The sequence below is a fragment of the Panthera tigris genome, chromosome A3 (genome assembly GCF_018350195.1).
Source record: "Panthera tigris isolate Pti1 chromosome A3, P.tigris_Pti1_mat1.1, whole genome shotgun sequence".
Lineage (NCBI taxonomy): Eukaryota > Metazoa > Chordata > Mammalia > Carnivora > Felidae > Panthera > Panthera tigris.
In genome coordinates, this window is record NC_056662.1 from 134,569,056 (window position 1) to 134,594,977 (window position 25,922).

General features: G+C 53.1%; 1 protein-coding gene across 11 annotated transcripts in view; it reads right to left on the reverse strand.

Annotated features, from left to right (window-relative positions):
* RNF144A (ring finger protein 144A) overlaps positions 1-25,922 on the reverse strand; it is a 139,077-nt gene that overhangs the window by 43,146 nt on the left and 70,009 nt on the right. For 4 of the 11 annotated variants that reach the window (XM_042982564.1, XM_042982563.1, XM_042982559.1 and 1 more), the window contains 4 exons: positions 19,223-19,368; positions 8,099-8,203; positions 7,881-7,941; positions 405-612 (listed from right to left, as the gene is read on the reverse strand). In XM_042982564.1, the coding sequence (XP_042838498.1) occupies positions 405-612; positions 7,881-7,941; positions 8,099-8,203; positions 19,223-19,357 (509 nt within the window). In that variant the 5' untranslated portion in view covers positions 19,358-19,368. Of the gene's footprint in view, positions 1-404; positions 613-7,880; positions 7,942-8,098; positions 8,204-19,222; positions 19,369-21,805; positions 21,855-22,827; positions 22,962-23,516; positions 24,322-24,565; positions 24,681-25,922 lie in introns of those variants that run through there. The other 7 variants (XM_042982557.1, XM_042982556.1, XM_042982558.1 and 4 more) reach the window with 6 other exon arrangements.

Genomic DNA, 25,922 nt, shown 5'->3' on the forward strand with positions numbered 1-25,922 from the left:
AAAAAAAGAAAAAAAATCAACCAACCAACCATCCTGGGTTTAAATGAGGCTGAAGAACGGGGCGCCTGGGTGCCTCAGTCGGTTGAGCGTCCGACTTCAGTTCAGGTCATGATCTCGCGGTCTGTGGGTTCGAGCCCCGCATCGGGCTCTGGGCTGATGGCTCAGAGCCTGGAGCCTGCTTCCGATTCTGTGTCTCCCTCTCTCTCTGCCCCTCCCCTGCCCATGCTCTCTCTTTCTCAATAATAAATAAACGTTAAAAAAATTATAAATGAGGCTGAAGAGGAAGAGACGGATCCAGATGGCGGTCGTATCTTCCGGAGACACATTTCAGGAGTCGTGTTCTTCCCTCCCCCCAGCCCCCAGCCCCAGCCCGTGCCTTCCATGGCCGCCCGTGAGGAATGTACCTGGTCTCTCCGGGAAGGAAGGAGATGGGCATGGTCTCCGGGCAGCCCTGGCCGGGATGCCAGCTGGCTTTGCAGGCAGAGCAGAATTCCACGTCACAGGCCTTGCACCGCACCAGCTGGGGTGTCTGCAGCCCCATGTCCTGGAGCTGGCACACGGCCTGGCAGGTGGAAGTAGGGCACCAGGTCCGACAGGGGTCCAGCAGCACCTCTAGCGCAAGGACAAAAACAGCCACGTCAGAGTCCGCACATGAAGGATCTCATGGTATGTTCGGACTGAGGGATCTCGTCAGCGCAGGGCTGCGGGTCTGTAACAGGGTGGGAACGTCCAGACCACGTCGTCTGACATTCTATGCCCTTCGTGATCGGGTGCCGGTCTGGTTCTTTCTCCTCCCCTCCAGACACTCCCTGCTTATGACCCCCCCGCGCCCCCCCGCCCCACACAAAACACACTCAGAGTCCTTTAGCGATGCTGCTGTCTGAACCCGGGTGGTACCCGGGATGCCCCTGCCTGCGTTACATCCAGGAAGCCTTGCCCGACGGCGGGGCAGGATTTTCTCCGAGTGCCCACAGGCCACGGTCCAGACAGGCCTTCTGCCCCCTCGTCTGCCTCCCCAGGACTCAGTTCTCTAAAGTCAGGCCCGTGTCTTCAGTCTTGCAGCCTCGCCACCTCGCCTCGGGCGAGGTGCGCAGCAGGCGCTCGGACGATGCCCAGTAAGGGGGACAGAGAGAGAGGAGGGAAGGAACGTGGCCAGATTCTTCTCCACAAACGGCCCGTTTGCCCAAGGCTGCCGCCCTTCCCAGATTTCAGTCTAAGCCGTGGGCTAACCACTGTGTGAAAGGGCCGGGTTTCCCATCCCAGTGGAGCCCAAACTGCTAAGAAGCCCCACTAAGGGAAGTTAGGGAGGAAGCGAGTTTTGAAAAACAGGATACCCTGACGTTCCCACTCCTCCGTGTCCCGGTGCAGAACTGGCAAGTCTTTAAATCATCAGCCCCGAGCTGCCCCTGCCTCGTGAGCCTGGTCATTCGTCTCATTCAGCGCTTGTCTGGGGTGACACTGAATCCTCAGCGACGGGCAGCAGCCAGGACCCGACAGGAAACCGCACAGAATGCGAAGTCTCTGCCAGAAAGCTATCGCGGGCCAAAGGATTACGGACTATTTTCAAAGGCCCTCAAGTAGGCCACTGGTTTCTAAGCTTTCCAGCAGTTGCTCTGGGGAAGTAACCCGAGACCGCCGAATTTTGCCAGGGAAACTTGGAAGGCAATGAAAGGCCCTCGCAAGTTTCCTGGCCGTGTGACCCACCGACGGCCAGGGTGGGTGAAGCTCACCTGCGTGGAAAACGGGATCTGTGTGCACTAGGGATCTACCACAGCCTGGGGGGCTGGACGTGGGCTGGACTGTGCCCAGACTTCACCTACACGGGCCGCCCCGGGACACACGTAGGCGGCGCCACGTTCCCCAATGAAACAGGGAAGCCGGATTCAGCCCTCTAGGAATAAGCTGCGTCAGGTACAACCCTGAAGACTGTCTTCTATTCTGGGAACTGGCAAACGTTTTCTGCAGAGGAGTAGACAGTGAGTATTTTGGTCTTTGAGGGTCATGCGGTCTCTCTCCAAGCACTCAGCTCTGCTCCTGGGGCACAAAAGCAGCCATGTTGATCTGTAAATGAGGGTTCCAATAAAGCTTTATTTATAACGCCAGGCCATGGGCCCGGCCCCTCTGGCCAGCTGGCCATGGCTGGCCCACTCCTGCTCAAATGCAAGTCCTCTCCTGACCTGTTTTTCTGAAGGAGGAGTTAATCAGGGGACAGGAAACCATCACATTGGTAGGTCTAGGGGAAGATTTAGTAGAACCTATTAATATAAAGGAACTCTGGAATCCAGGAATAAGTGCTGCTTTTTAACCGATTTCTGTTAGAGTAATGAAAAATCTTTATGGTGTTCCTAATTGTGAGTGAATGAGTAAAATCAGCTCTTCTCATCAGTTGAGTTTCAGGGTTTGCTTTTTTAGGAAAGTTTGTGGCCGTCAGATCCCAGGTGGTGCCTCCAAGGCACATGTGTGTGGAACCAGCCTAAGCTGATGGGATGGGAGAAAGGAGGAGGGAGCGAAGGCCCCACGGAGGTCCCCCTGGGGAATTAAAGCTAGGCAGGTGACCCCTCGGCCCTCCCCCTGCCCGGCCTGATTCACGTCCTCATGTTTCTACACGGCTCTCTGCCTTGGGTGCTCGTGAGTGTGTTAGGGGAGCCCAGCTCCACCCCAACTAGATTCCGGGGTCCCCTATGGGCACGGCCCCTGAGGGAGGGCGATGCAGGATGGGGGCCCCAAGCACAGCAACCCCCACGTGACACGGAGAGAAATCCTCAGCCTGTTCTGTTTTCTTTCCAGATGGACCCCGTGGTTAGTGCTGATCTGAGAGCTTCGGTGAACACGCTGCCCTTATGCAGACCCCTCTGGTTCTCAGGACCCTCCTGCCCCTTCCTCTACTCTGGCTTCAGGGAGGGGCTGGCTCCCCACGCTGCCGGTGACCCCTCCTCATGCACCTATGACTGTGCCCCATCCCCCCTTGCCCAGCAAACGGAGCTATGAGCCAGCCTCGTCCTCAAAGGCCCAATTCTATCATGGAGTGCAGGGTGAGCAGATCCAGTTAAGGTTTCCATGGCAATGACTTAAATTTTGAGACTTTTGTCCTCATGGAGCTGTGACAGGCTCTCCCCTGTCCCCTGGGGAGACATTCCCTATCAGAGAAGCAAAGGGCAAATAATCTGTCCCATCTGCCAAATGCAAACATCCTTCCCCTGCTGCCAGGGCACCACAAAACCTGTGAATATGGCCCCAGGGTTTTTGACTTGGACTTCTATTAATATTCCTCTCTTCACCCCCACTCCTGAATTTTGGCAGCTGGTGTAGAAGACAGGAATCGATCAATAAGAAAATCCACTGGGAAACACCAGAGCGCTATTCTTTTCAGGACGCATGTAGGTATACACATCTAGACCTGTCAATCACATACACGTATATATAAAGTACGTTACGCATGTTGTATCTTGTATGTGTTATATCCAATATTTTATATAGACGTGTCTATGCATAGCATATATTGTCAAACAAGGCAAGCAGCATATTTTTTGGCATACCAGAAGAAACCAATCTCAGCTCCCATCTCCCAAAGATACATGAATAACAGATTAGGGATGCTTGGGTGGCTCAGTCGGTTGAGTGACTGACTTTGGCTCAGGTCATGATCTCACAGTTCGTGAGTTCGAGCCCCGCATCAGGCTCTGTGAGGACAGCTCAGAGCCCAGAGCCTGCTTTGGATTCTGTCTCTGTCTCTCTCTCTCTCTCTCTCTCTGCCCCTCCCCTGCTTGCACTCTTGTCTCTCAAAAATAAACAAACATTAAAAATATTTTAAAAAATAGATTAATGAAGCAGGTCCCTAATTGCTCTGTCTATAAAAAGCCCAAGACTTTTTAAAAAGGCGCTTTTCTTTTTTAAACATGGTTTTCTCTGAGAAGCACACTACAAGAGGGGACGTGCCTAGCATCCCGTCCCTCACTGACACGTGCTTTCACGGCACCGCTGGCCAGGCTGGCCAACTGGCTACGACACGGAGGCAGTGAGTTCCATCCTGTGGGGATCCCTGGCTCTGGTCAGGCCTGATGACTGATGGGTGAGCCCAGCAAGTCTGTTCATCTCTCCGGGCTCTATTCTTGTTTAAAGCACCGACACAATGCTGGACAAGACGCCCCTCCAGCATGCTTCTGACCTACACGCGGCTGTCAGACGAACCCGGGAGGCTGCAGGCCCTGTCTCTGGGTGGCAGGGGCTTTGGGACAGAGGAACACTCAAACAAGCACCAGCAGCCCGGCCTGGCGGAGCTCAAACAGGAGCACAGGTACAGCGTCGTGGGGCATGAGAGCGAGGGAGTCTCCCAGAGAGCCTACCTCCACCAGCCTCTGGAGGCTTCCAGATGGGCAAGGGAGCACTCGGGGGGAAAAAAACAGAGGCGCCCATGTGGCTCAGTCAGTTAAGCGTCTGACTCGGTTTCAGCTCAGGTCATGACCTCACGGTTTGTGAGTTCGAGCCCTGTGTTGGGCTCTGTGCTAACAGTGTGGAGCCTGCTTGGGATTCTCTCTCTCCCTCTCTCTCTCTCTGCCCCTACTCCACTCGTGCTCTCTCTCTCAAAATAAATGAATAAACTGGAAGGAAGGAAGGAAGGAAGGAAGGAAGGAAGGAAGGAAGGAAGGAAAAGGAAGGAAGGAAGGAAGGAAGGAAGGAAGGAAGGAAGGAAGGAAGGAAAAGGAAGGAAGGAAGGAAGGAAGGAAGGGAGGGAGGGAGGGAGGGAGGGAGGGAGGGAGGGAGGAAGGAAAACAAGCCCCACAGCCTCCGGCTTGTCAGAAACCCAACTAGAGGAGTGGGGGAGATCAGATTAAAATCAGGGTTGCTAGACTTGAAATTAATAAAACATGCCGTGTCAACCACACTTCAATTAAACAAGAGAGAGCAGAGCCATCAAGGCTGTTATATCAGATGAGTCATTCTAAGACCCAACGGAAACAATGTCTGCAACTTAAAGCCACCACAGAACTGTTCAGTAACTAACGGTTGTCAGAAGATCTGGGAACTGGGTTTTCTCCCAGGGTATCCTCCCTGGCTGCATTTCAAAAGGACAGAACAGGCTGAAACTTGCTCTATGATCATACCTCAAAACTTGTTCAGTGCGCGAACTAGAAGTAACAGCTTTACTTTTAGCTCTGACATCTTGTTTTTTAAGTTTATTTATTTGTTTTGAGAGAGAGAGAGAGAGAGAGAGAGTAAGACAGGCAGAGAAGGGCAGCAAGAGACAGAGAGAGAGGGGGGAGAGGGGGAGAGAGGATCCCAAGCAGGCTCCACGATGTCACCAGAGAGCCTGACACGGGGCTCAAACTCACCAACATGAGATGAAGACCTGAGTTGAAATCAGACGCTTAACTGACTGAACCCCCAGGCATCCGTCCCTCCTTTAGCTCTGACATCTTAATGCTTCATCCAGAAGGGTCTTTGGTCATACTGAGTCTGAGTTCACTTGGTGTTCTTGTGACTTTTCACATAATGCTAGCAAAATGTTCTAAAGTCATGGGTTTGAGAGATTCCATTAACCTAAGTCAAGCTGGCTTCCTTTTTCTGCAAAGTTTTTATAAAAAAAAGTCTTTGACTAAACCAAAGCACTGGAAATTACAAAGTATTTGAAAGAACAAAGTCAAAATTATTAGGTAGGAAAATTTATCCAGCTGCATTTTTAAATTAAATTCCAGGCCAGGAAAGTTAATTTTCTTGTAGCCCAAATAACTGCCAGTTTCTGTCAGGATTCTCTCCAGAAAATATTTTCAGAAGAGCCTGAAAGTCTCAGAAATCCGAATTCATCAAGTTTATAGCTCCACATACTGACTCTTGTATCACGTGGCATTACATTTAAGCTGTAAACCACCCCAAACTAAATGATATATGGCATTTAAATAAACAGGCTCTTGAAAACAATTTCAATGCCATCAAAATCCTGTTTGATTTTATTTTTTTAAGTTGGCCACACACTGCCTTTTTTTGTTTTCCAGAAGTAAGCCTCTAAAAGAAATGCAACTATCTTTAGCATTTCTTAAGGAAAAAAGAAGGAGGAGGAGGGGGGGAAGGGGAAGGGGAAGGGGAAGGAGAAGGAGAAGGAGAAGGAGAAGGAGAAGGAGAAGGAGAAGGAGAAGGAGGAGAAGGAGAAGAGAAGGAGAAGGAGAAGAGAAGGAGAAGGAGAAGGAGAAGGAGAAGGAGAAGGAGAAGGAGAAGGAGGAGAAGGAGAAGGAGAAGGAGAAGGAGGAGAAGGAGAAAGAGAAGAGGCGCCTGGGTGACTCAGTTTGTTGAGTGTCCAACTTCAGCTCAGGTCATGCTCTCATGGTTTGCGAGTTCGAGCCCCGCATTGGGCTGTCTGCTGTCAGCCCAGAGCCTGCTTCGGATCTTCTGTCCCCTCTCTCTCTGCTCCTGCCTGGCTCAGGCTCGCTCTCTTACTCTTGTGCACTCTCTCTCTCTCTCCCAAAAATAAACATGGGGGAAAAAAAGAAAAGAAAAAATTTTCCACATTCAGCTAAGCTGGGAATCTCTTGATACTTTGCTCTGGTCCATTCTGCCTTCCAGTCCCATCTTGATGGTGTTTCCCAGGGTTGTGTCTCAGTCGTGAGCGCCTGATGTAGACCAGGCTCTGGGTACCAGACCGGGAAGAGGGGAGGGCATGCTCGGACCATTCCAACCTGAGCTGAGGTCAGGGTCCGGATGCGTTATCTACACAGTGAAGTTTTGCGTAAGGAGCGTCACCTACCCACATCTGTTATTCTGCTCCTTTTCAGAGGAGCCCAAGGTCCAGGACATATATGCAAATGAAGGCGAATGGAATTTATGGACTCTTTAGAACATCATCTGATGACCCTGGCACACTTCAGAGAGCAAAGCTAAAGACCAGTCCTGGATGTCCAACCCGTGTGAACGCTTTGCGACGGCCACCTCGAAAATGACGCCGTCGCCGCTCTGCACATGCCACACCGTGCTCCTGGAGAACCCCGAGGTCTACGGCAGGTCCGGCTCCCACCATGAGGGCTGTGCAGGGCCCTGTGGGGGCCTGAGGGGGATCTGGTCCACACTGCGCCCCACCCACTAGAGGTGGAAATCAGGCGAGCTAGTCAGTCTCTGGGGTGTCCTGTTCACATATGACGACAACCAGCAGGGCTGTCTGGACACTTACTGAGACCAGGGACTCAGCATCAGGTGCACAGTGAATGTGGAGGACCAGGGTGCTTTCCTGTCAGGATGGCAGTCATCATAACTCACCTATGCTTGGCCTCAGAACTTCCTTGTGTGCCTTTGGATCTTTTAAATTCTGCATAGGTCCCAGAATTTGGTCCTCAAACTATTAGTCCTAACCCGGCTGAAGAATAATAACACCCCGTGAGGGTGAAATCTCTTTAGAACACCCCCTAAGGCCAAATCCCTGTAAACGAGTTATGTTTCATGAATCCTTCTTATGACCAAATGACCTTATGACCCAACAACAGTCCTTCCAACTGTGAGCTCTGCAGAGAATTCAAGGTGACAAATTTCACAGGGTGCCTGGGTGGTTCAGCCGGTCAAGCGTCCATCCGACTTTGACTTTGGCTCAGGTCATGGTCTCACGGTTTGTGAGATCAAGCCTCATGTCGGGCTCTGTGCTGTCAGCAAGGAGCCTGCTTGGGATTCTCTCTCGCCCTGTCTCCCTGCCCCTCCCCCAGCTTGCACACGCTCTCTGTCAAAAATAAACATTAAAAAAATTTTTTTTGAGAGTGACAAACTTCAGAAATCCAATTTACATTGACTCTCTCACTGTGGCAGCCAAATGATGCGTAATCCTATCCGCCAGAAGCGCTCTCCCCGCCGAGTTACCTTTCTTCTATCATAGGAGTCATCACCGGCTAATATGCTAGGCCACCTACCTCTTTCAAATTGTAGCTTTTTATATCTTTGCATAATTTCAGCCGCCACCATGCACTCGATCTAGAAAGAAAAAAAAAATACAAACAAGAAGTGTAACAAGCCGAGGGCTAGACTATGATACCAGGTCAGCCTAAACCGAACCCACGGCACCCGCAAAGCCAACCAAGCAGGGCACAGTTGCACGTGTTAAAAACCGGATTTGTTCGGGGGCTCATGCCTCGTCCTCCTGCAGGTGGCCTTGCTTAGGGCAGGCGGCATCGGGGCAACTGATCGCAGTTTCCAATCCTTCTTTGATCAAGAGCTCGACATACTGTTTCAGGCACTGAAAAGAAAAAAAGTCAGAGAAGTATCTGTAAACATCTTTACTTCCTTAAGGGAGAAAACTCAGCAGGTGCAGAAGAGGTGATGAATCGAGCACGTTGTTCCCTTACGGTTTCGTATTTTTCCTGGGTCACCCATAGCAACCACCGAATAAGAGGTTTCATTCACTCGAGTACTGATGGGGCACCCCCTGTGCCATGCTGGTCACAGAACTGAGGCTGCGGGTGGGACCCCTGCACACGACCTCAGCAAACACCAAGCCAGTGAGTCTAAGAGGAGGAGGAAGGTCGGGAAGGAATATTTCTCAAATACATATTAGACATCGGGCACCGGACTCAATTGTTATACTCCATTGTTTCATGTACTCCTTAGAACATTCTTTTTTTTTTTTAATGTTTATTTATTTTTGAGAGAGAGAGAGAGAGTGTGTGTGTGTGTGTGTGTGTGAGCGCGCGCGCGCAGGGGAGGGAGAGAGAGGAGGAGACACAGAATCTGAGGCAGGTCAGAATCTGAGCTGTCAGTACAGAGGCCGATGCGGGGCTCGAACGCACAGACCACGAGATCATGACCCGAGCTGAAGTCGGACGCTTACCCGACTGAGCCACCCAGGCGCCCCTACTCCTTAGAACACTCTTACAGGACAGGCATGACTGTCCCATATGTCAGGTGTGAACACTGAGTCACCAAAGGAACTTGCCAGCTTACCCAGATAGCAAGGGCAGAGCCCAGATTCAAGCCCAGCCTATCTCGACTCGGAAATGCCCCCACGCTCCCCCTTAGGACCCTCTGCCAATCCTTACTCACTGACACCCCGCTTACTCAGTGATAACTTACTACAACCTCACCTACGGGGTGGACTGTTGCAAAGTCTCAGGTCAGTCAAACAGAAAAAGCGGGAGGCACAGCAGGGTTCTAGCGAGAATGATGAGGGTGTACCCCATGCTGATTTACTCCTGCTTCAGTCTACCAGCCTGGGAAGCCCACACTCCCCTGCAAAGCACATTATAAAGCCCAATTAAAAGAAAAAACATGGGGGCGCCTGGGTGGCTGAGTCGGTTCAGCATCCGACTCTTGATTTCAGCTCAGGTCATGATCTTCCGGATTGTGGGATCGAGCCCCGAGTCAGGCTCTGTGCTGACAGTTCAGAGCCTACTAGGGATTCCCTCTCTCCCTCTCCTTCTCTCTCTCTCTCTCAAAGTAAATAAGTAAACATTAAGAGAAAGAAAGAAAGAAAGAAAGAAAGAAAGAAAGAAAGAAAGAAAGAAGAAAGAAAGAAAAAGAAAGGAAGGAAGGAAGAAAGAGAGAAAGAGAAAGAAAGAAATAGAGAAAAAGAAAGAGAGAAAGAAAAAAGAAAGAGAGAAAGGAAGAAAGAGAAAGGAAGAAAGAAAAAGGAAGGAAGGAAGGAGGAAAGAAAGAGAGAGAGAAAGAAAGAGAGAGAGAGAGAAAGAAAGAAAGAAAGAAAGAAAGAAAGAAAGAAAAGAAAAGAAAAGAAAAGAAAAGATATAGCCTTCCCCAGTAAGCTCACTACCAAAAGTAAACAGAGACAGACTTTGAAGAGCTCAGAGAAGAACTCAGAGTACTAAACCTGGGGCCATTAAGTGAAGAGAAACCAGTGTAAAAATGACAACAGCATATCCTCAAATCAACTTGCAATCACAGCCCAGTTCAATATTTGGGGTTCATGAGGCCAACACCACTCTTATAATAACACTATTAAAAGTAATAGTGATTCATCGAGAAAAGCCCATAAGCTATGTTTCCCAAGCCTCACCTCCCCCCAGACGTGTTCCGCATTTCCCTAGAAGGATGCGTGGTCATTGCTAATGGGTGTGTCTCAACTGTCCCTGTCCCTATGCCCGGGCTAAGTCTTCCTCTCCTCCTACCAGCCTCGTTTTCCCGACCTGCACTTTGGGGCGCTTTAACCCACCTCCTGGTGGAGCTGTAAGAATTCGCGCAAGAGAATCCAGAAGACCGTGTGGAAAGCAGCGTATGCCTGATTATGTAAAGAATAATTTGACGTAAACGGGTAATTTCCACCGTCGTAGCACATCAGGATACGTCGTCCACGACAGACCCCAGGTAGCAATTTCTCTTAAAAATACCAATCAAGGTCATCCTCGGAAGGAGCCGTTCCCCGGAGCCTCCCTCCAGAGCGCTGAACAGAACGCGTGGCTTCACCTGTCACCTGCCACGCTGGTGCCCAGACCCCGGCCCCGAGTTCAGCCTGCCCTCCTCTGTCCTGCCTGGGCCCCCGGTGAGTGCAGTCGCCCCGAACGTCTGTCACTCACAGACCACAGACAGTTTACCGGCACGACGGCTGGGAAGAGAGCTCCCGGAGAACCAGGCGTGGATGAGCCCCGCAACGAGGCACAGGGTGGTCCCGGGGGTCCACTCATCGGAGCCAACGTCACAAGCGGGGGAACAGCAGAGGAAGAGGGAGCAGTCACACGGAGCCTCTGGTGGGCCCGGGCCCCGTCGCAGCAGCTGCTCGGGGAAACGGCAATGTCGCGGCTTGGCGGCCGCGACCCTCGCAGCAATGGTGTGTTTACAGCCAGGACGAACGTGGAACGTCCTGTTTACGGCTCGTGCCGCGCGCGGAGGGAGAAAGACCGCAGGCTTTTGGAGCCAGACAGACCCATGGAATCCTTGTAGGCAGAGGCCACGGCCGGGCTCCTTGGCGGGTTCGGGCCGCAGCTCCCTCAGCCATAAAATAGGGATGCCCCGCTTGCTGGGCTCTGGGGACTGAAAGAAAGAACGTCAAAGAGCCCGACACAATTCCTGGTATGCGGCCCGAGCCAGGCAAACAGCGACTCCCGTTTCCTGCGCTTTGTCTACCTGTGCGTGTTTCCTACAGTCACGGGCATAAAAACAAACCAAAACCTTAGCCACAAGACGTTACGGTTTATAATCAGTTTGTCTTGGGGCGCCGGGGTGGCGCCGTCGGCCAAGCGACCGACTTCGGCTCAGGTCATGCTCTCACGGGCCCCGCGTCGGGCTCTGTGCTGATGGCTTGGAGCCTGGAGCCTGCTCCCGATTCTGTGTCTCCTTCTCTCTCTGCCCCGCCCCCGCGCATGCTCTCTGATTTTCTCTCTCTCAAAAATAAATAAAAACATTAAAAAAAACACACAACAGACTCGCATGGAACAACGATGAGTGTGTCACGTCTGGCTGGGAGCAAACATCCCCGGCCCCTCAGATGCATCTGTGCTGTTTGCAAAATGATTATGACGAGTACGCTCTGGGAGCATCAATTTGTTTACTACATAAAGAGGGATGATCTAAGTGTCTGACCAACCATCCACTGAAAACAAGCCCGGTCTTCTTCCAGATACGTGTGGGTCATGACTCACAAGTCATGGTTTTCAATTTAATAGCTAAAAGATGTCTTAAAAGGCACACACAAAAATGGGCAGAGAAGCTCAGTAAACTACGCAGTACAAAAGCAGATATCAATGGACTTCCTGCTATCATATTAATTATAGCTCCCAGTGATCAAAGGTCTTCACGTTAGCTGTTAGCCCACTACCCACAGCCTTCCATTTCCCAGATGAGAAAACAAAGGCTGGGGGAAGCTCAGAATGGCCCCGAAGGCATACTCTGTAAGTAAGGGAGCGGGGACTCACACGTGCCAGAGTCCAGACAGGTGAGTCTTTGTTTCTTGATTTTAATTTCTGCCTTCTTCCTCAATTAACAACTCTTTCAAATATAATTATCTATTATGCATCTTCAGTGACCTCATCAGTGTTTTTGTTAGAACGGAGAATTGTATGTTCTTTAAACTGGCAAAGTCTAGGGGCGCCTGGGTGGCTCAGTTGGTTAAACTGGCAAAGTCTGAGTCAGCCAGGAATGTATCTGTATGTGCCCATGACGCTCAGATGCAAGGATGGTCCCAGACACCAAGCCCCGGACAGCCACTGCGGGGGGGAGGGGCTCATCTGCAGGTCATGGTCATGCACTGTGCCCGACATCCCAGTGGGAGGACAGGGGCCCCACCCGGACGGGGTCAGGAAGGCTCCCAGAGGTGACATGCTGGCCAGAGGGACAAGGACATCCCAGGAAGGGGGGTGTCTGCTGCACAAAGGGCAGGAGGAGGGAGGGGAGGTGTCGAGAGCCACGGAATGTTCCAGGAATTTCCTTTGGGACAAGGACATCCCAGGAAAGGGGGTGTCTGCTGCACAAAGGGCAGAAGGAGGGAGGGGAGGTGTCGAGAGCCACAGAATGTTCCAGGAATTTCCTTTTCCATTTCGTCTTCCAACAGCCTGAAACCCAGTTCCAAAGAGGAACGGCAATCCATTTCCCGCCGAGCAGAAGCGGGCCACAGAGACGCAGGGCCCTGCCTCGACTACAGCGAGTCTGAAGGTTGTGTGTTTTCTCACTTGAGGGCCTGGCGGCTGTGGAAGATCCTGAGAGCAGGAGAAAACTCCAGAAACCGTGCTCAGAGGGGCCCGAGGAGCCAATGCTCCTCAGGGATCCACTACTTAGGAACATCACGTGCAGGCAGGTCCACGCAACGGCGGTGGGACCCCAGTGAGCACTGTTTGAAGGGCAAGGACCCCGGAATTGCACAGCTGGCTTCACATCCCAGCTTACCAACTTGGCAGATGTGAGCAAGGAGCTTCACCTCCCCGAGCCCCCCGGGGTAAGCCTGCCGCCAAACCCCCTCCAGCCACCAGACCAACCTGCGGCGGCTGCAGTCACCAGGCGGGCGCCACACGCCTTCCTTGGGCCTCAGCTCCGCAGCCGCCTGCAGCCACCGCCCCCTTGGGTATCAGCGCATGGCTGGCCCCCCCACGCAGGGACACGGGCATCCTATAGCCCTTCGTAGGCTTGTGATTACAGATGCCGAGTAAAGACGCAGAGCGACAGAATGGCGTGGAACACTCTCCTTCCAGAGCACCGAGGTGGAGGCCCTCAGGCACGGCTCTGTCACGTGTCTGGGGTCTGGGTCGATTCAGCCAGTAGGCACGGAGCACCTGCTTTGGTGACAAGGACCGCTGGAGCTTCGTGGGGGCGAGGGGGAGGCTTGGGGGGCCCTCACTTCACAACAATCAAAGCAAAGAGAGACACGAGCCAGCTGCGGGTGACGTGAGGACCGTGCTGGACGGGGCGGCTGCTCATTCAACACAGTCCAGCAGAGAAGGAAGTGTCCGTCCCCGTGTCAGGTCCACGCGAGGCACACAACGCCAGAAGGCTGTCTTGATGGCCGGGGGTGTCAAACAGAGTACCTGGGGCTGGACTGGATTTGCCCCATCAAAGGCTACATCACGAGAACCCAGTCTCAGCGGGGGGAGGGGAGACCTGAGCGGGGCAGGGAGACCAGGTAAAACGGCTCAGGCCCACGGTCCCCATCAGGGCCACGTGGCGCTCCGGCTTCGGGCAGCGGTGGTGGTGACAACTCACGGGTCGGGAACTGGGCACATCCTACAGCCCGGCCTGAAGCCACTAGGGACTGGAAAACTTGACCATCGAAACGCGGCATCCCCCGGGGTCCCGCACGAGGCACAGGCAGCCCTGTGGACGGAGCGCCGGAGGACGTTCCGAGAGCCCGGCCGTGCCCAGTGCCTGGCGGGCTCCGATGAGGCGGGACCCGGAGTGGGGTGCAGTGCGGGGCTGAGGGAAGCCGGGAGGTGACGCTTAGGATGGCCTGAAGGGGGCCCCATCCTGCTCTGACAACCTGCGGGCTTGCTGGGGATTCGGGAGCCTGGGCACTGCTGCTCTCCGCAGGACGGATACCCCAGGGGAAGGAGGACTTTCTCCTGCACAGTGACCGACCGGGGGCTCCTGCGCTCCCTTCCTTGGTGCAGAGGCCGAGCTGGCCAGTGGGGAGTGGACAGGTCCCAGAGAGTGCACCACCCTCCTGCAGGGAGGACACGCTCCTCCCCAGGGAGCACAGCCTCCTCGAGGGGGCATACAGTCCTCCCCAGGGAGCACAGCCGCTTCCAGGGAGCACAGCCTCCTCCCTAGAGGTCACGCCCTCCTCTGGGGAGAACACACTCCTCCCCAGGGAGCACACCCTCATCCGGGGAGCACACCTTCCTCCCCAGGGAACACAGCCTCCTCCCTAGAGGTCACACCCTCCTCTGGGGAGCACACCCGCCTCCAGGGAGCACATCCTCCTCTGGGGAGCACAGCCTCCTTCCTAGAGGTCACACCCTCCTCCCACCACACCTGTAAATAAGCTGCAAGGGAAACAGCAAGTGTGGACGATGCTTTCTACCTGCTGAATGTGAAAAACCAAAGCCACAGAGGAGCAAAACTGAGTGACCAAACCTCACCTTCCTCACAAAGAAGGCAGGTCAGAGGTGTCTGGTGGGATGGGGTTAACACGTACACTAGAGGTGGGAACACCAAGAGGCCAGCATGCCATCCACTCAACAAATTCAGATTCACCCCGGAGCAAAGTCTAGAAGCCAAAACCGTGCGAGAACAGATGAGCCCCGGGGGGACGTCTGCCAAAGGGAGTCCGCGAGCTTCTAAGTGCGGCTCTGGGATCACGCGTGTGTGGGGTAAAGGCCTGTGAGAGAAGGGGGTGCACGTATATGACTCTGAGGACCCAAGCGGTGCCACTGCTCAGAGCTGGGGAAGCCTGAGGGCTCATTCCAGTAGAGGGAGAGGCCGCTCATCCCACCTCTTCAGGCCACGCGGTCTCCTCCGTCCACACCACTGAGGATGATTCCATCAAATGGCGATACCAACGGTTTCTTTGTTCTTTACCTCAGATAAGAAGGGGCCGGGAAGATGGGTGGGTGGATCCATCCGGGTACCTTGCCCAGGACCCCACCTGCCACAGACCTGGAAGGGTCTCCTGGATGCGAACACAGAGGTGGGCTTGGGGATGGAGAGTCAACTACACAAGACGGGGACAGAGAAAGCAGGCTCCGAGTGCCCGTTCGGGGTTGGAAGGTGCCAGGATCCAGGGATGTATGACCTAGAGAGCAGCACGCGGATGAGTCCAGAGCGGCCCTCTAGCCCTGTGCGAAGTTCCCCGGGAAAGCAGGCGCCAGGAGTCAGCGTCGTCTTAGGGGCCGCTGGTGGATAAGCATCACGTCTGGGTGCGAGCAGCCAGTCTAAGCAGGCCTTTTCGTCTTTCTGGGCTGCAGTGGCCTCTCGTGAGATGGGAGAATTCTGGCCACTTCACAGGGTTTTATGACAGGTGCATGTGGTAAGTCACCAGCAGTTAACAAATGTTATTCCCTATCCTTTTCTATCCGCCAGGTAGAGCTTCAGGGGGACCCTACAACAAAAACCACGCTGGCATGCCCGTGAGCGGCGTGGACAGAGAATCCGAGGGGTCTGGGTGACGCCTTGAGACAGTGCACATCAGGAAGCATGTGGGCCACATCGACACAGAAAGGCCTTGCAGAGCTACGCGTCCACATGCCTGTCACCTTGGCAGCTGGAAGCCCCAGCCCTCTGGTCCATTCTCAGCCCTGGGCCCCAAGGCACCTCAGCCTGCAAGTGTGCCTTTTCCCATCTAGAGACCCCAGACTAGGAAGAGGCCCTCTACACCACGGAGCCCCCAGCCCACGGAGAAGAGGCCGGGAGTCTGTGCCCCTCAGAGGCCCAGGGTGCTCAGAGCACTTGGGACAGAGATAATCCACCGGGCTCGTGGCCCCCAAACACCATACTGGCAGAGCAGGCCTGTGTTCAACCACTTCACATGGTTTCAGTCTCCCCTGTAGACTCTGGTTTGAATAGAGACCCTGAACTGCAGGACCCTTTGAAAACTACTTCCCAGGATTCACTCCTACCTTGGGGGGAGCCAGAGTTAGCTTCCTCTAACTCTGAAGACACTAACATTTCTCAGACTCGTCTCAGAGAAGGAGAGGCAGGATCCGAGCAAGAGTAGTTGTGACAGCGAAGAAGAGAACAGTCAGAGAAGCACCTGAGCCATTTTAGAACTCAAGCTGCCTGCCGTTCCAGCAACATTTTGTGTGAGCTCCACTATGTGGACAATGACACAAAACCAAATCCCTGCTCCTCTAGTGGAGGGCATAGGTAAGCAGACATCATGACAACACAGTGGGACGAAAGGAACCAGAAAATAAGGGGAGCTGGAAGCTTCCGACAGTTTGGAACCATTGAGCGTAGGAATAGAGGAAGTGGACAGAGAGTCAGGAATGGAGCTTTGAGGCTGGATAAAAGGGAGGGACCCAACTGCACGGTGGCATTTCCACTCAAGAAGAGTCTCAACTACAGAGGGGGTCACTTGAACTAGCTATTGAAGGACACGTGAGTGTGGACAGAGCCATCACAGCAGGCAAGCAAAAGTGGGGGTGTCATGGTGTGATGGGGCCAGACGGGGAGGGTTTTGCTGGGGTTTCCACTGGTTTCTAAAGCGTAACAGTGACATAGCCGGCAGGGCCTGGAGGGGCTCCCGACCAGAAATCGGCAGTGTAGACGTGGGGGGAGACGAGCAATGTGCTACCTGCCTGGAAAGTGGGTGCTCTGAGGGCAGCCTTGGGTTATCCACCTCCCACGCCCGGCCACGGCCACACAGGAGGCAAAAAGCATGGGGTCCAGAGTAGTGGGACAGGAGGACAGGAAATTGCTTTTGACCAGTCAAAATTGCTTTTTGACCTTCTTCCAGTCAGGCCAACTTTTCTGTGTGTCACAGTTTGCCATCGTTTGGCCGCTGTAGGAAGAGCATCGACTACACAGACCACGAGTCTCGGCTCGCTCCGGGATGGCCTCCACCATTAACTCCTGGGGAACAGCATATACGGATGTGGCGAAGAGGCCTACGAGGTCAGAAACAGAGCCTGCATTTCAAGGCAGAGACGCCGGACTGCAGAGTCAGTTTCCCCATGAACCCTTTCCTCCTCAAAATCAATGTACCTCAGAACTTAAGTGTAACTCTTCCGTGATTATTTACTAAGAGGGCGTCCTCTGGTCTCGCACAATTTTCTCTCTTCGCTCTTTCCCACGTCCCCACGTCTGTCCCCCGGGACATCACAACTCTCTGGCTGTGGCCGTGGCGGTGGGTTGGGGTGACGTGAGGCCCCACACCGGGAAGAAATGGGGCGTGGGCACCTGCCCCACTCTCGGTCGGTCAACACGCACCTGCTTCCCCTATTCACGCTGAAGAAACGAGCGGAACTGCTCTAAACATTTTAATTTTTAATACCTGGTGGTGAAAAAAAAATCTCCGCTGTCACGCCATCTCCTAGAGCTGTAGGTACCCCGTCTTTGAGGGAACAGAGCTATTTTCCCCCTTCCAAAGTCCCCTGGCTTACATTAAGCATCTGATGTGAATTAGAGTTGCTGGTTTTTACTACAATTCTCTACGAACAGAAACCCCAAACAGCAACAGCGAAAGCGGGTGAAAGGCCAGGGAAGGAGCAGGTGACGGAGACACAGCAAAGTCGCCCAGAGGCGCAGGGCAGAGGGGACTGGACTCCACTGGTGGAGACAGAGGAAGACTTCGCTTCCGCCAAGAGGGAGGCGATAGGCACAAAGCGGATTCTCTAATCCACCCAGACTTTCTCCCCCCATCCTGGCGTTTCCCCTAGAAATGAAAAGGAGTCCAACACGCCGCAGTAAGCGGCTGGAGGTCTGTCAGTCCGCCCCTCCCACGTCCCCCTCCCTCCCATCCTTCGCCATCTCAGGAAAAGGTCAAAAGCAATTTCCTGTCCTCCTGGTTGAAGTGACTTTCCTGAGGCTTTAATGACACACACTTCTCACACGTCAACACCAACGCAGACTCGCTGCAGTTTAGGCCAGAGACCCTTCAGCGATTAGTGATCACGAGTCCTGAGTAAACCCGGGGTTCCAGCCCCTCGGAAAGCCAGCGGCTGGTTCAAGCCCAAGTCAGAAGATGGAGACATAAATGTTTGCCGAGCTCATCTCCCCCTCCGTGAAACGGAGATGGTAACATTGAAGGTGCCGGTGCCCCAGGGACATCAGGAGACAAGCGAAATAAGGCCTGTGAAGCATGGCCACGAAGGAAGAACACGTCTCCTGCAGAAGGCCAGGGACGGCCAGCTAGTGCCCGGTACTAACCTAGACATCTGAAACATACACAGGCAGGCCACCCAGATGGTCCATTTATAACGTGGTTAAATTCAGAAGCAACTTCTTTGGTTTCTTATAGTTGGAAGAAAACAGTTCTTTTTTTCTTTTCTGGACTTTCACCCACCCCCCCACCCACCCTTGAATGGGAAGAACCATCAAGTAGAATTCAATTAAGATGATCTGAAAATAAACCCCTACATCCTCATTTTCCCTTTCCGAAGGGTCAGATGCTGGGTCTGACTTAGGCCTGATGGAAAGAGAGGTCCCTATAATCACTACCAGCAGATCATCTGGCCCCCAAATAGTGCTGGAGACAATCTGCGGAAATTTAAACGTGATGTCAACATCCCCTCTAACACCACACCAGAGAAAGGTGACGCAAATAGCTGAATATTCAACCTGTGCACGATCACTAGGTCAGCACTCTTGTAACCTCAAGCACAGAACTGTACAATTCAATTTAAAATGAGGAACGGTAGGGGCGCCTGGGGGGCTCAGTCAATTAAGCATCTGACTTGATTTCCGCTCAGGTCCTGATCTCACAGTTAGTGAGTTCGAGCCCCGCATCGGGCTCTGAGTTGGCAGTATGGACCCTCCCTCTCCCTCTCGCTCTGCCCCTCCTCCACTCCTGCTCGCGCGCGCTCTCTCTCTCTCTCTCTCTCTCTCAAAATAAATAAATAAACTTAAAAAAAAAAAAACTAAACAATGAGGTAAGGTGAAGCTTTTCCCTTCTGGAAAGGCGAGCACGCGCCGTGATCAGGTCTTCTAAATTGCATCATCACTAGCTTCTAAAATTCTGTTTGATCACCTTTGGATCACGAGCACCTGTGACGGCCATCTACCCGGGCGCCCGACTGATTTGAAGGAGGATTCCTTCAGCAACCGCGTGACAGACTCGGTCGCTGGCAAAGGTGGGGTCAGAGATTTGCCGGGTGCCGCTAAAACCGAAAGCAGAGGCCGCCTCCCGAAATTCCCTCCAATAGTGGATTTCTCCGGAAGGACCCACCAGAGTACAGAATATGCACTGGCACTGGGCGATGGTGGTCATCTGCTCCACCGGGTACTCCCCGAGACACAGCTTGCACGACACCAGCGGATCGAGGGCCAGGTCCCACGTGGGCCGGTACCGCGCTGTGGTCATGGCAGAACAGTCTGAAACGAGAGAAGCACAGGGCGTCAGACCCCCGCGTGGCCTCCAGCAGAACCGAGGCAGGAGTCACCTCTCTCGGCTCCACATGGGGCCCCAGGGAGTGGCCAAGGGGCGGTCGATGGGCCCAGGGATTTAGCTCATTTGGGTCCTCGGAGCTTTAACCAGGGGTCCCCGGGTCCCTTGGGTCTGTGGGTGACCCCTCCCCCGCGCAGAGGGTAACGATCGTGTCTACCCTCCAAATGGCAAACGACCCACCCCCTTGCCGCCTTCCCTCCATCCTTCTGATGGGCACTGAGTAAGACACGCCCCCACCCCCACCAACCGAGCACCTCGTCTAGGAGGGCAAAACCTCAGCAAGCGTGGAGAAGAAGCTTCCATTAAAATAGTCTGATCAGATGGGACTGTTCTAGGATTTCTACTGCAGGAACATCTCAGGGAAGGCAGTGGAGGGGCGCCTGGGTGGCTCAGTGGGTTGGGTGTCCGACCTCGGCTCAGGTCAAGATCTCGTGGTTCATGAGTTCAAGCCCCGCATCGGGCTGTGTGCTGACAGCTCAGAGCCTAGAGCCTTTTTCGGATTCTGTGTCTCCCTCTCTCTCTGCCCCTCCCTTCTTCTCTCTCTCTCTCTCTCTCAAAAATAAACATTAAAAAAATAAATAATAAATTAAAGAAAGAAAGCGGTGGGTGTGGCCCCTCCCCCTCAGTCTTCAGTGCCCTCCAAATGGAATCCACCTTTCCACACCACAACACCCAGGTGTTACCCGGCCCCCCAGAAATAGCCCCAACACCACTGCCTCCTTAAGCACTGGCAGATTTTCTCAAACGTAAGCTTCAGGGAGGCAAGGGCCTTTGGCAGACTTGTTCATTTACACGGGTCAAGTGCATCCAACGATGCCTGGTGCGAACCCCAGGCACCCCAGGAACTTCCCCATCCTCCGGGGACGTTCTCTGGTCACTTCCTCACCTGCCCACAGTCTGCTTCCTGATAGCATGTGTTTTCTCTTTGTATTTATCACACTGATTCCCACTGCTTGCTGCTTGGGGAAGACAGGGAAGGTGCGTGCCTCTAGCCTCTGGCTCATCACCTGACCCACAGCGACCTCTCAACAACTGCCTGTTGAGTGAATGAACAGATCCTTGTATCTCGGGCTACGTCTTCTCAGTCTGAACCCCTGGCACCCGACCTAAGCCCGGCAGTCAGTGTGCACCCGCAGTAGGTAAGCGTGCCCGTGCTCCCCAAACTCAGAACCGAGTACGATTCAGTTAAAATTTCAGGCGCAATCCCCAGCCATCTGAACTCTGAGAGAGAGCTCCTACTATCCAGCTTTCAGGATCCAAACTGATTTAGACAACCTGGCATCCTTCTCTGCCCAACCTCATCTTTGAACTGAGGGACTAAATGACATAGACAGCAAGAGACACCTGCGTTCCCTGCTAGTTTGTGAGGCCACGAAGGGAGGATCTGTCTTGTCCTGCCTCATACTTACAGCAGAGGGATGGATATAGAATGACAAAGACCTAACCCACGAAGGAACAACAAAAATAAATCAGAACACCAACCAACGACCGGAACATACACAAAATGATTCTAGCATCTTGGAAAGATTCAAAGATGCAGGAGACACAATTCCCCGCCTTGGGGCGTCTTCAGATTCGGTTCAGGAACCCGCTTGGTCAAAGAGCAAGCTAACCGATACTATAAGGCAGTATATGGTTTATGTGCGAAATCGGTGCTCAAGGCACTTGGTAAAGATGAGAGTAAGTCTGGGTAGAAGACTCCTCAGCAAACTGGAAGAGCTTCATGAGGAAGACGAAGCTTGAGTGTGGAAGGGAGGCTACATTTCACATCGGGAACAGGGAGTGGCTATCAAAGCAGGAGGGAACAGGTTTCACCAGGCGGACCGAGCGTGGCAGGACCACAGCAGAAGCAACAGGAAACTCTGTGCTCTGAGGGCAAACTGAGCGTCCAGGACAATTACGGTGCGGTTGCCTGACCGTCGTCAGCCACGGTGTGCTTCCGTGGGTGAGGGGGTGGAGAAGCGCCATCTCCCGGGGTCGCTGTGAGGTCGAGAGAGGTCACGTGCAGGACCTGGCACATGTAGGAAGTGCTCAGTAAAGACCCCCACTCCTCTTCCCCTGCAAGGTCTCATTTAGCCATCCTTGGCAGACTCTGAGGATGCCAGTTAGCTCTCCAACGAGGCGTTAGATACCGCCATTCTTTGTGCCAGCTACTCCCAGGGGCGAGGAGTTGTCACGATTGCTTTCTACAATCTACTCATATTCCCTTCTCAAGTTTCACCAGTCATCGCTGTGGATCCTACACTGGGCGTCCAGGGAGGGGGAGAAGGTAACTGCAGAATCTTGAACTCAGACGGATTAGACACAAAGAACAAAGGAACATAAGTGATGAAAAATAACGGAGACGCAGGGGGAGACCCTGACCTTCAAGAGCCCAAGCAAAGGACGGCAGTTACCGGAGGCCGGCAGGAATCTGCACAGAGACAAAGAGGAGAGATCAGCGGTCAGGGCAGGAAAGGGATGGCACCCAGGACCCCTCCCCGGAAAGCTAATCACTGGGAGCAACTTAGTCTAAAGTAAGTGTATTTTCTGTTGTTTGAAAAGAACTCTTTGACACAAACGCAAGGAACTTTTGGATTGGTCGGAGTCTTCCAAATAATTTAAACAAGCCTCATAATTTGACCTACAGCCAATGGGCCAACACTTAGGTGGCTTGGGGTCAGTGAGCTATCTCGGGGCACACATAACCCCCCCACACCCCGTGGGATATGTGTAACATTCCTCAGGCACTTCTGGGTGCCCAAGAGCAAAGGAAAGGACAGAAAACAAACGGTTAAACTGATAAGAGTTCACATCAGTTCACAAACATCTTAGTACAACTACAAAAAAAGGGCAATCTTACCAATAACCTAAAGTCCAGAAACTCCCCCCTGTCTTAATGCTAATGCTTTGCCAGAGGCAAAAACCACCTTAGCCTGACCATAGCTAGGCCTCTGCTACCCCGGGAGTCTACTTTAGCATATGGAAATCCCTTAAGAAATGTCTTCCTGACTGTACCTCCCCCGACTCCATAGTGTATAACCCGTCACGCCTCACAACGCCAGTGCCGCTCTTCCTGCCCACGGGTCCTGTTCCTGTGCTTTACTAAAATCACCTTTTTTGCACCAAACACATCTTCAAGAATTCTTTCTTGGCCGTCAGCTCCGAACCCGCCCCCCCCCCCCAAAACCTCATCATCATTATTATTTTAAATGTCCACAAGCATTTTCTGAATCCTGGGCTCGTGAACGAAGATGTTTTTTCTTTCTCTCTATCCCTCCACATCTTCTTTTGTTTTATTCCTCAATGATTTTTTTTTTCAAGTAACATTGCTTAAAGCTCACTGTACAGAGCGACGATCCCATTTTGACTATGGAGGTCCGCTATCCCTAAAAGGGATCACAAACCTGTACCAGAGGCGTCGCAGCTGTGGGCGGCGGCTGCTGACTGGTGCGTCCCTCCCGGACAGCTGGGGGTAGGTGGCCGGGAGCTCTGTTGCAAAGGCCCAGTCTCGGATGCTGGAGGGCTCTGTAGCAGCGGTCTGAGGGTAAAGAGGTCCCACGTTGGAAGGGAGAAGGGTTCTGCCGCTTGGGTCACTGACTTTGGACAGACTAGGAAACTGTAGTTGTTTTCACTCCATGAAACTACACACCGTACCCTCCCGCATCCACTGGCTGGGAAGGGTGAGAAGAGATAGATTTAGGACTCCTGGGACACTTTACCTGTCCGGGAAGCGGGAGTCACTGTCCTGCATCAGGTTTAAAGCCCTGGGCATGAACCCATATGGACTAAAGGGACAGACAAGGCGCGAGCATAGAAACTGTATGATCAAATTAGTCTTTCAGGAAGTGCCAGGGACGGCGGTAACCTTCAGAAGCAGCACACGAAAGCCAAAGGCCCCTGCTTTACTGTCCGCTGTTCAGTGTGGCCCCCGATCAGATGGCACCCCAGAACGCGCCACAGGACGGCTGACATCTAACCCTTCAACACAGAGTCCTCGCAGCCCCCACCCCGAGTCCCGGGCAGACCAGGGGTCACGTGAACGCTCGCCTGCCCCACCCACCGTGTACCACCTTCACCCTGGACCACTCGTCACCTCCTGGCCTGGTCGCTCCCAGACTCTCCCCGCTCTTCCTGGCTTCTGGGCTTGGCTCTGTTTCCTGTTTACGGCCTCTCCGAAGATGTGATCCTTAGCACAAACTGCAGGCTTGACCTCTCACTTCCTTTCCTCCTAGACCGTGATTTCCACTTGACTTCTGGACACCGTGGCTTCTCACTGCCCTGCACGCAAGGCATCCCGGCCCCTCATTTCCCTCCCTGGGCGCTACTCTTAAAGCGGGTCAGATGCCAATTTCCTGGTCCCTCGTCAGTCGGTATTCTTTCTCCTCTAGACTGGATACTCTCTGAGGTGCCCCAAATCAGGATTCAAACGGGGGACAACGGGACATAACAAAAGATATTTTTGAAGCCCGTCATGGACCTTCCCGACACACAGGATGGGCTGAATATGATTTTACAAACACTGAACAGCTGCAAACTTGAAATAGGAATCTGCTAAGAAAATAACAATGCACAATAAAAGAAAAGAAAAACAATCTTTGTTTTCCTAATGTGAAGGTCAAGTCCTATGAAGCCAACTATTTTAAGCACATCTGGTCAATGACAAGCGTTGCTCAATGTAAGTGATTCAGAATGTTTATCAGGCAAGTTACTTGTTAAGCGCTGCGGGGGTCGCGCAGAGCAGGCACTGTGGCGCAGGAGGTGTGGACACGGGAGCAGAAAGGGCCGAAAAGGAAGGCAGTCGCATGTGAACACGAGCTCTGGTTGCCGTCCGGAGACGTCCCCCCGCTGGGCTGGGGGCTGCGCGCTTGTGCGGGTCCCTACGCTCCCCGCCTTCACCCCTTCCAGGAGAGCAAAGGAAGGAGGGGTAACTGACTGCCAGCCGGTCACTGCCCACCCTTCCCTCTCCCGAAGACCACCCACAAGCCCCCGCTGGCCGAAGCGCCGTCTCCCCCCGCATCCTGCCTCCCCGCTGCATTCCCCCTTCTTCACCAGGGGTCTGAACCCTCCCAGCCCTTCGTGCCCACCATCAGCCCCTGGCGTTGTGAGGTCCCCCCCGGTCCTCTGAACCCATCAGCTGCTGACCTGTCTGAGTCTCTGCTGCACGTGGTCATCGGCCCTGAACACGCGCTCCCCACAACACCAGCATCGGCACCGCCGGAGGACTTGCTGGTAACCCAGACCTTCAAAATCAGAAACTCTGGGGGAGGGCGGGGAGGAGGGACAGACAGAGCAATGTGCGTCTCCACGGGCCTTTCCGGGGATTCTCCTCTACAGGGAGGGTTGAGAGCCACTGGTCTACGCCATTCTGCCTCCGGCACCCCCCACCCAGGTCGCGGGCTCCAAAACCCATGTGGGCTTAAGCCCAACAGGCACATCATCTCTCCAAACATCGCAGCCGAGCACTGTGTCTGCCAGGCACTGGCGAGACTCGGTATGTTGATCTTCATTTATTCTTTTTAGGACATTCTCTGGGGGAGTGTGGCTTTCCAAGTCTGTATGTATTAGCTTCTCTCTCCAACTTGCTAATATATTATCCAAGGCTAAGTGTCATTCTCTCTCCTTAACAGTGCTAGTCACAGGCACACGCTCATGTATGTACATGTAGACACGTATGTACGTATAGACACATCTTGGTTGCTTAACGTGCATCAGGCATCACGGTCATCACTTCCATGCATCATTTCATTTCTCCACACGGTGACTTTGGGACTTTAACAGTCTGGGGTTATTCCAATTTTACAAACGAGGAAACCAAGGCACAGAGATAGCGTGACCTGGTCAAGCACACACACACCCACTGACTCGCAGTCTGCAAGGTGCTGACGCTCAGGCATGTGACCGCCCTGCTAGACCTCCTTTGTGTCTCCTTCTGGATCACGGGAGAATGGGGCCTCGGTGAATGAAATATGCCAGTTTATTTAAGTGGGCACATCCAGACAATAAACTATTATTCAGGGCTAAAAAAACGGGAGCTATGAAGCCACGGAAAGATGTGGGGGAACCGTAAGTGCATGTTCCTAAGAAGCAGATCCGAAAAGGCTACATACTGTGTGCCTCGAACTACGTGACATTCTGGAAAACGTAAAATTATGCAGACTGTAAAAGAGATCAGTGATTGCCCACGGGGGGAGTGGAGAAGGGGAAAAACAGAGTGAACAGGCAAAGCCATAGACATTTTTTAAGACAGTGAAGCTATTCAGAACGTAATTGCAATGGTGAATATGCGTCATTCTACATTTGTCAAAACTCACAGGATGTATAAACAGTAAGAGGGAGCCCTAAGATGATGCTCTGAACGGTGTTCCTGCTCCCCAAATCCCTAAGGGGTAGCCCTAACCTTTAATGTGACCGTTTGCCTTTAGGAGGTAATTAAGGTTACATGAGGTCATAAAGACTGGGGCTTTCTGGGTGGCTCAGTCGGTTCAGCGTCCGACTCTTG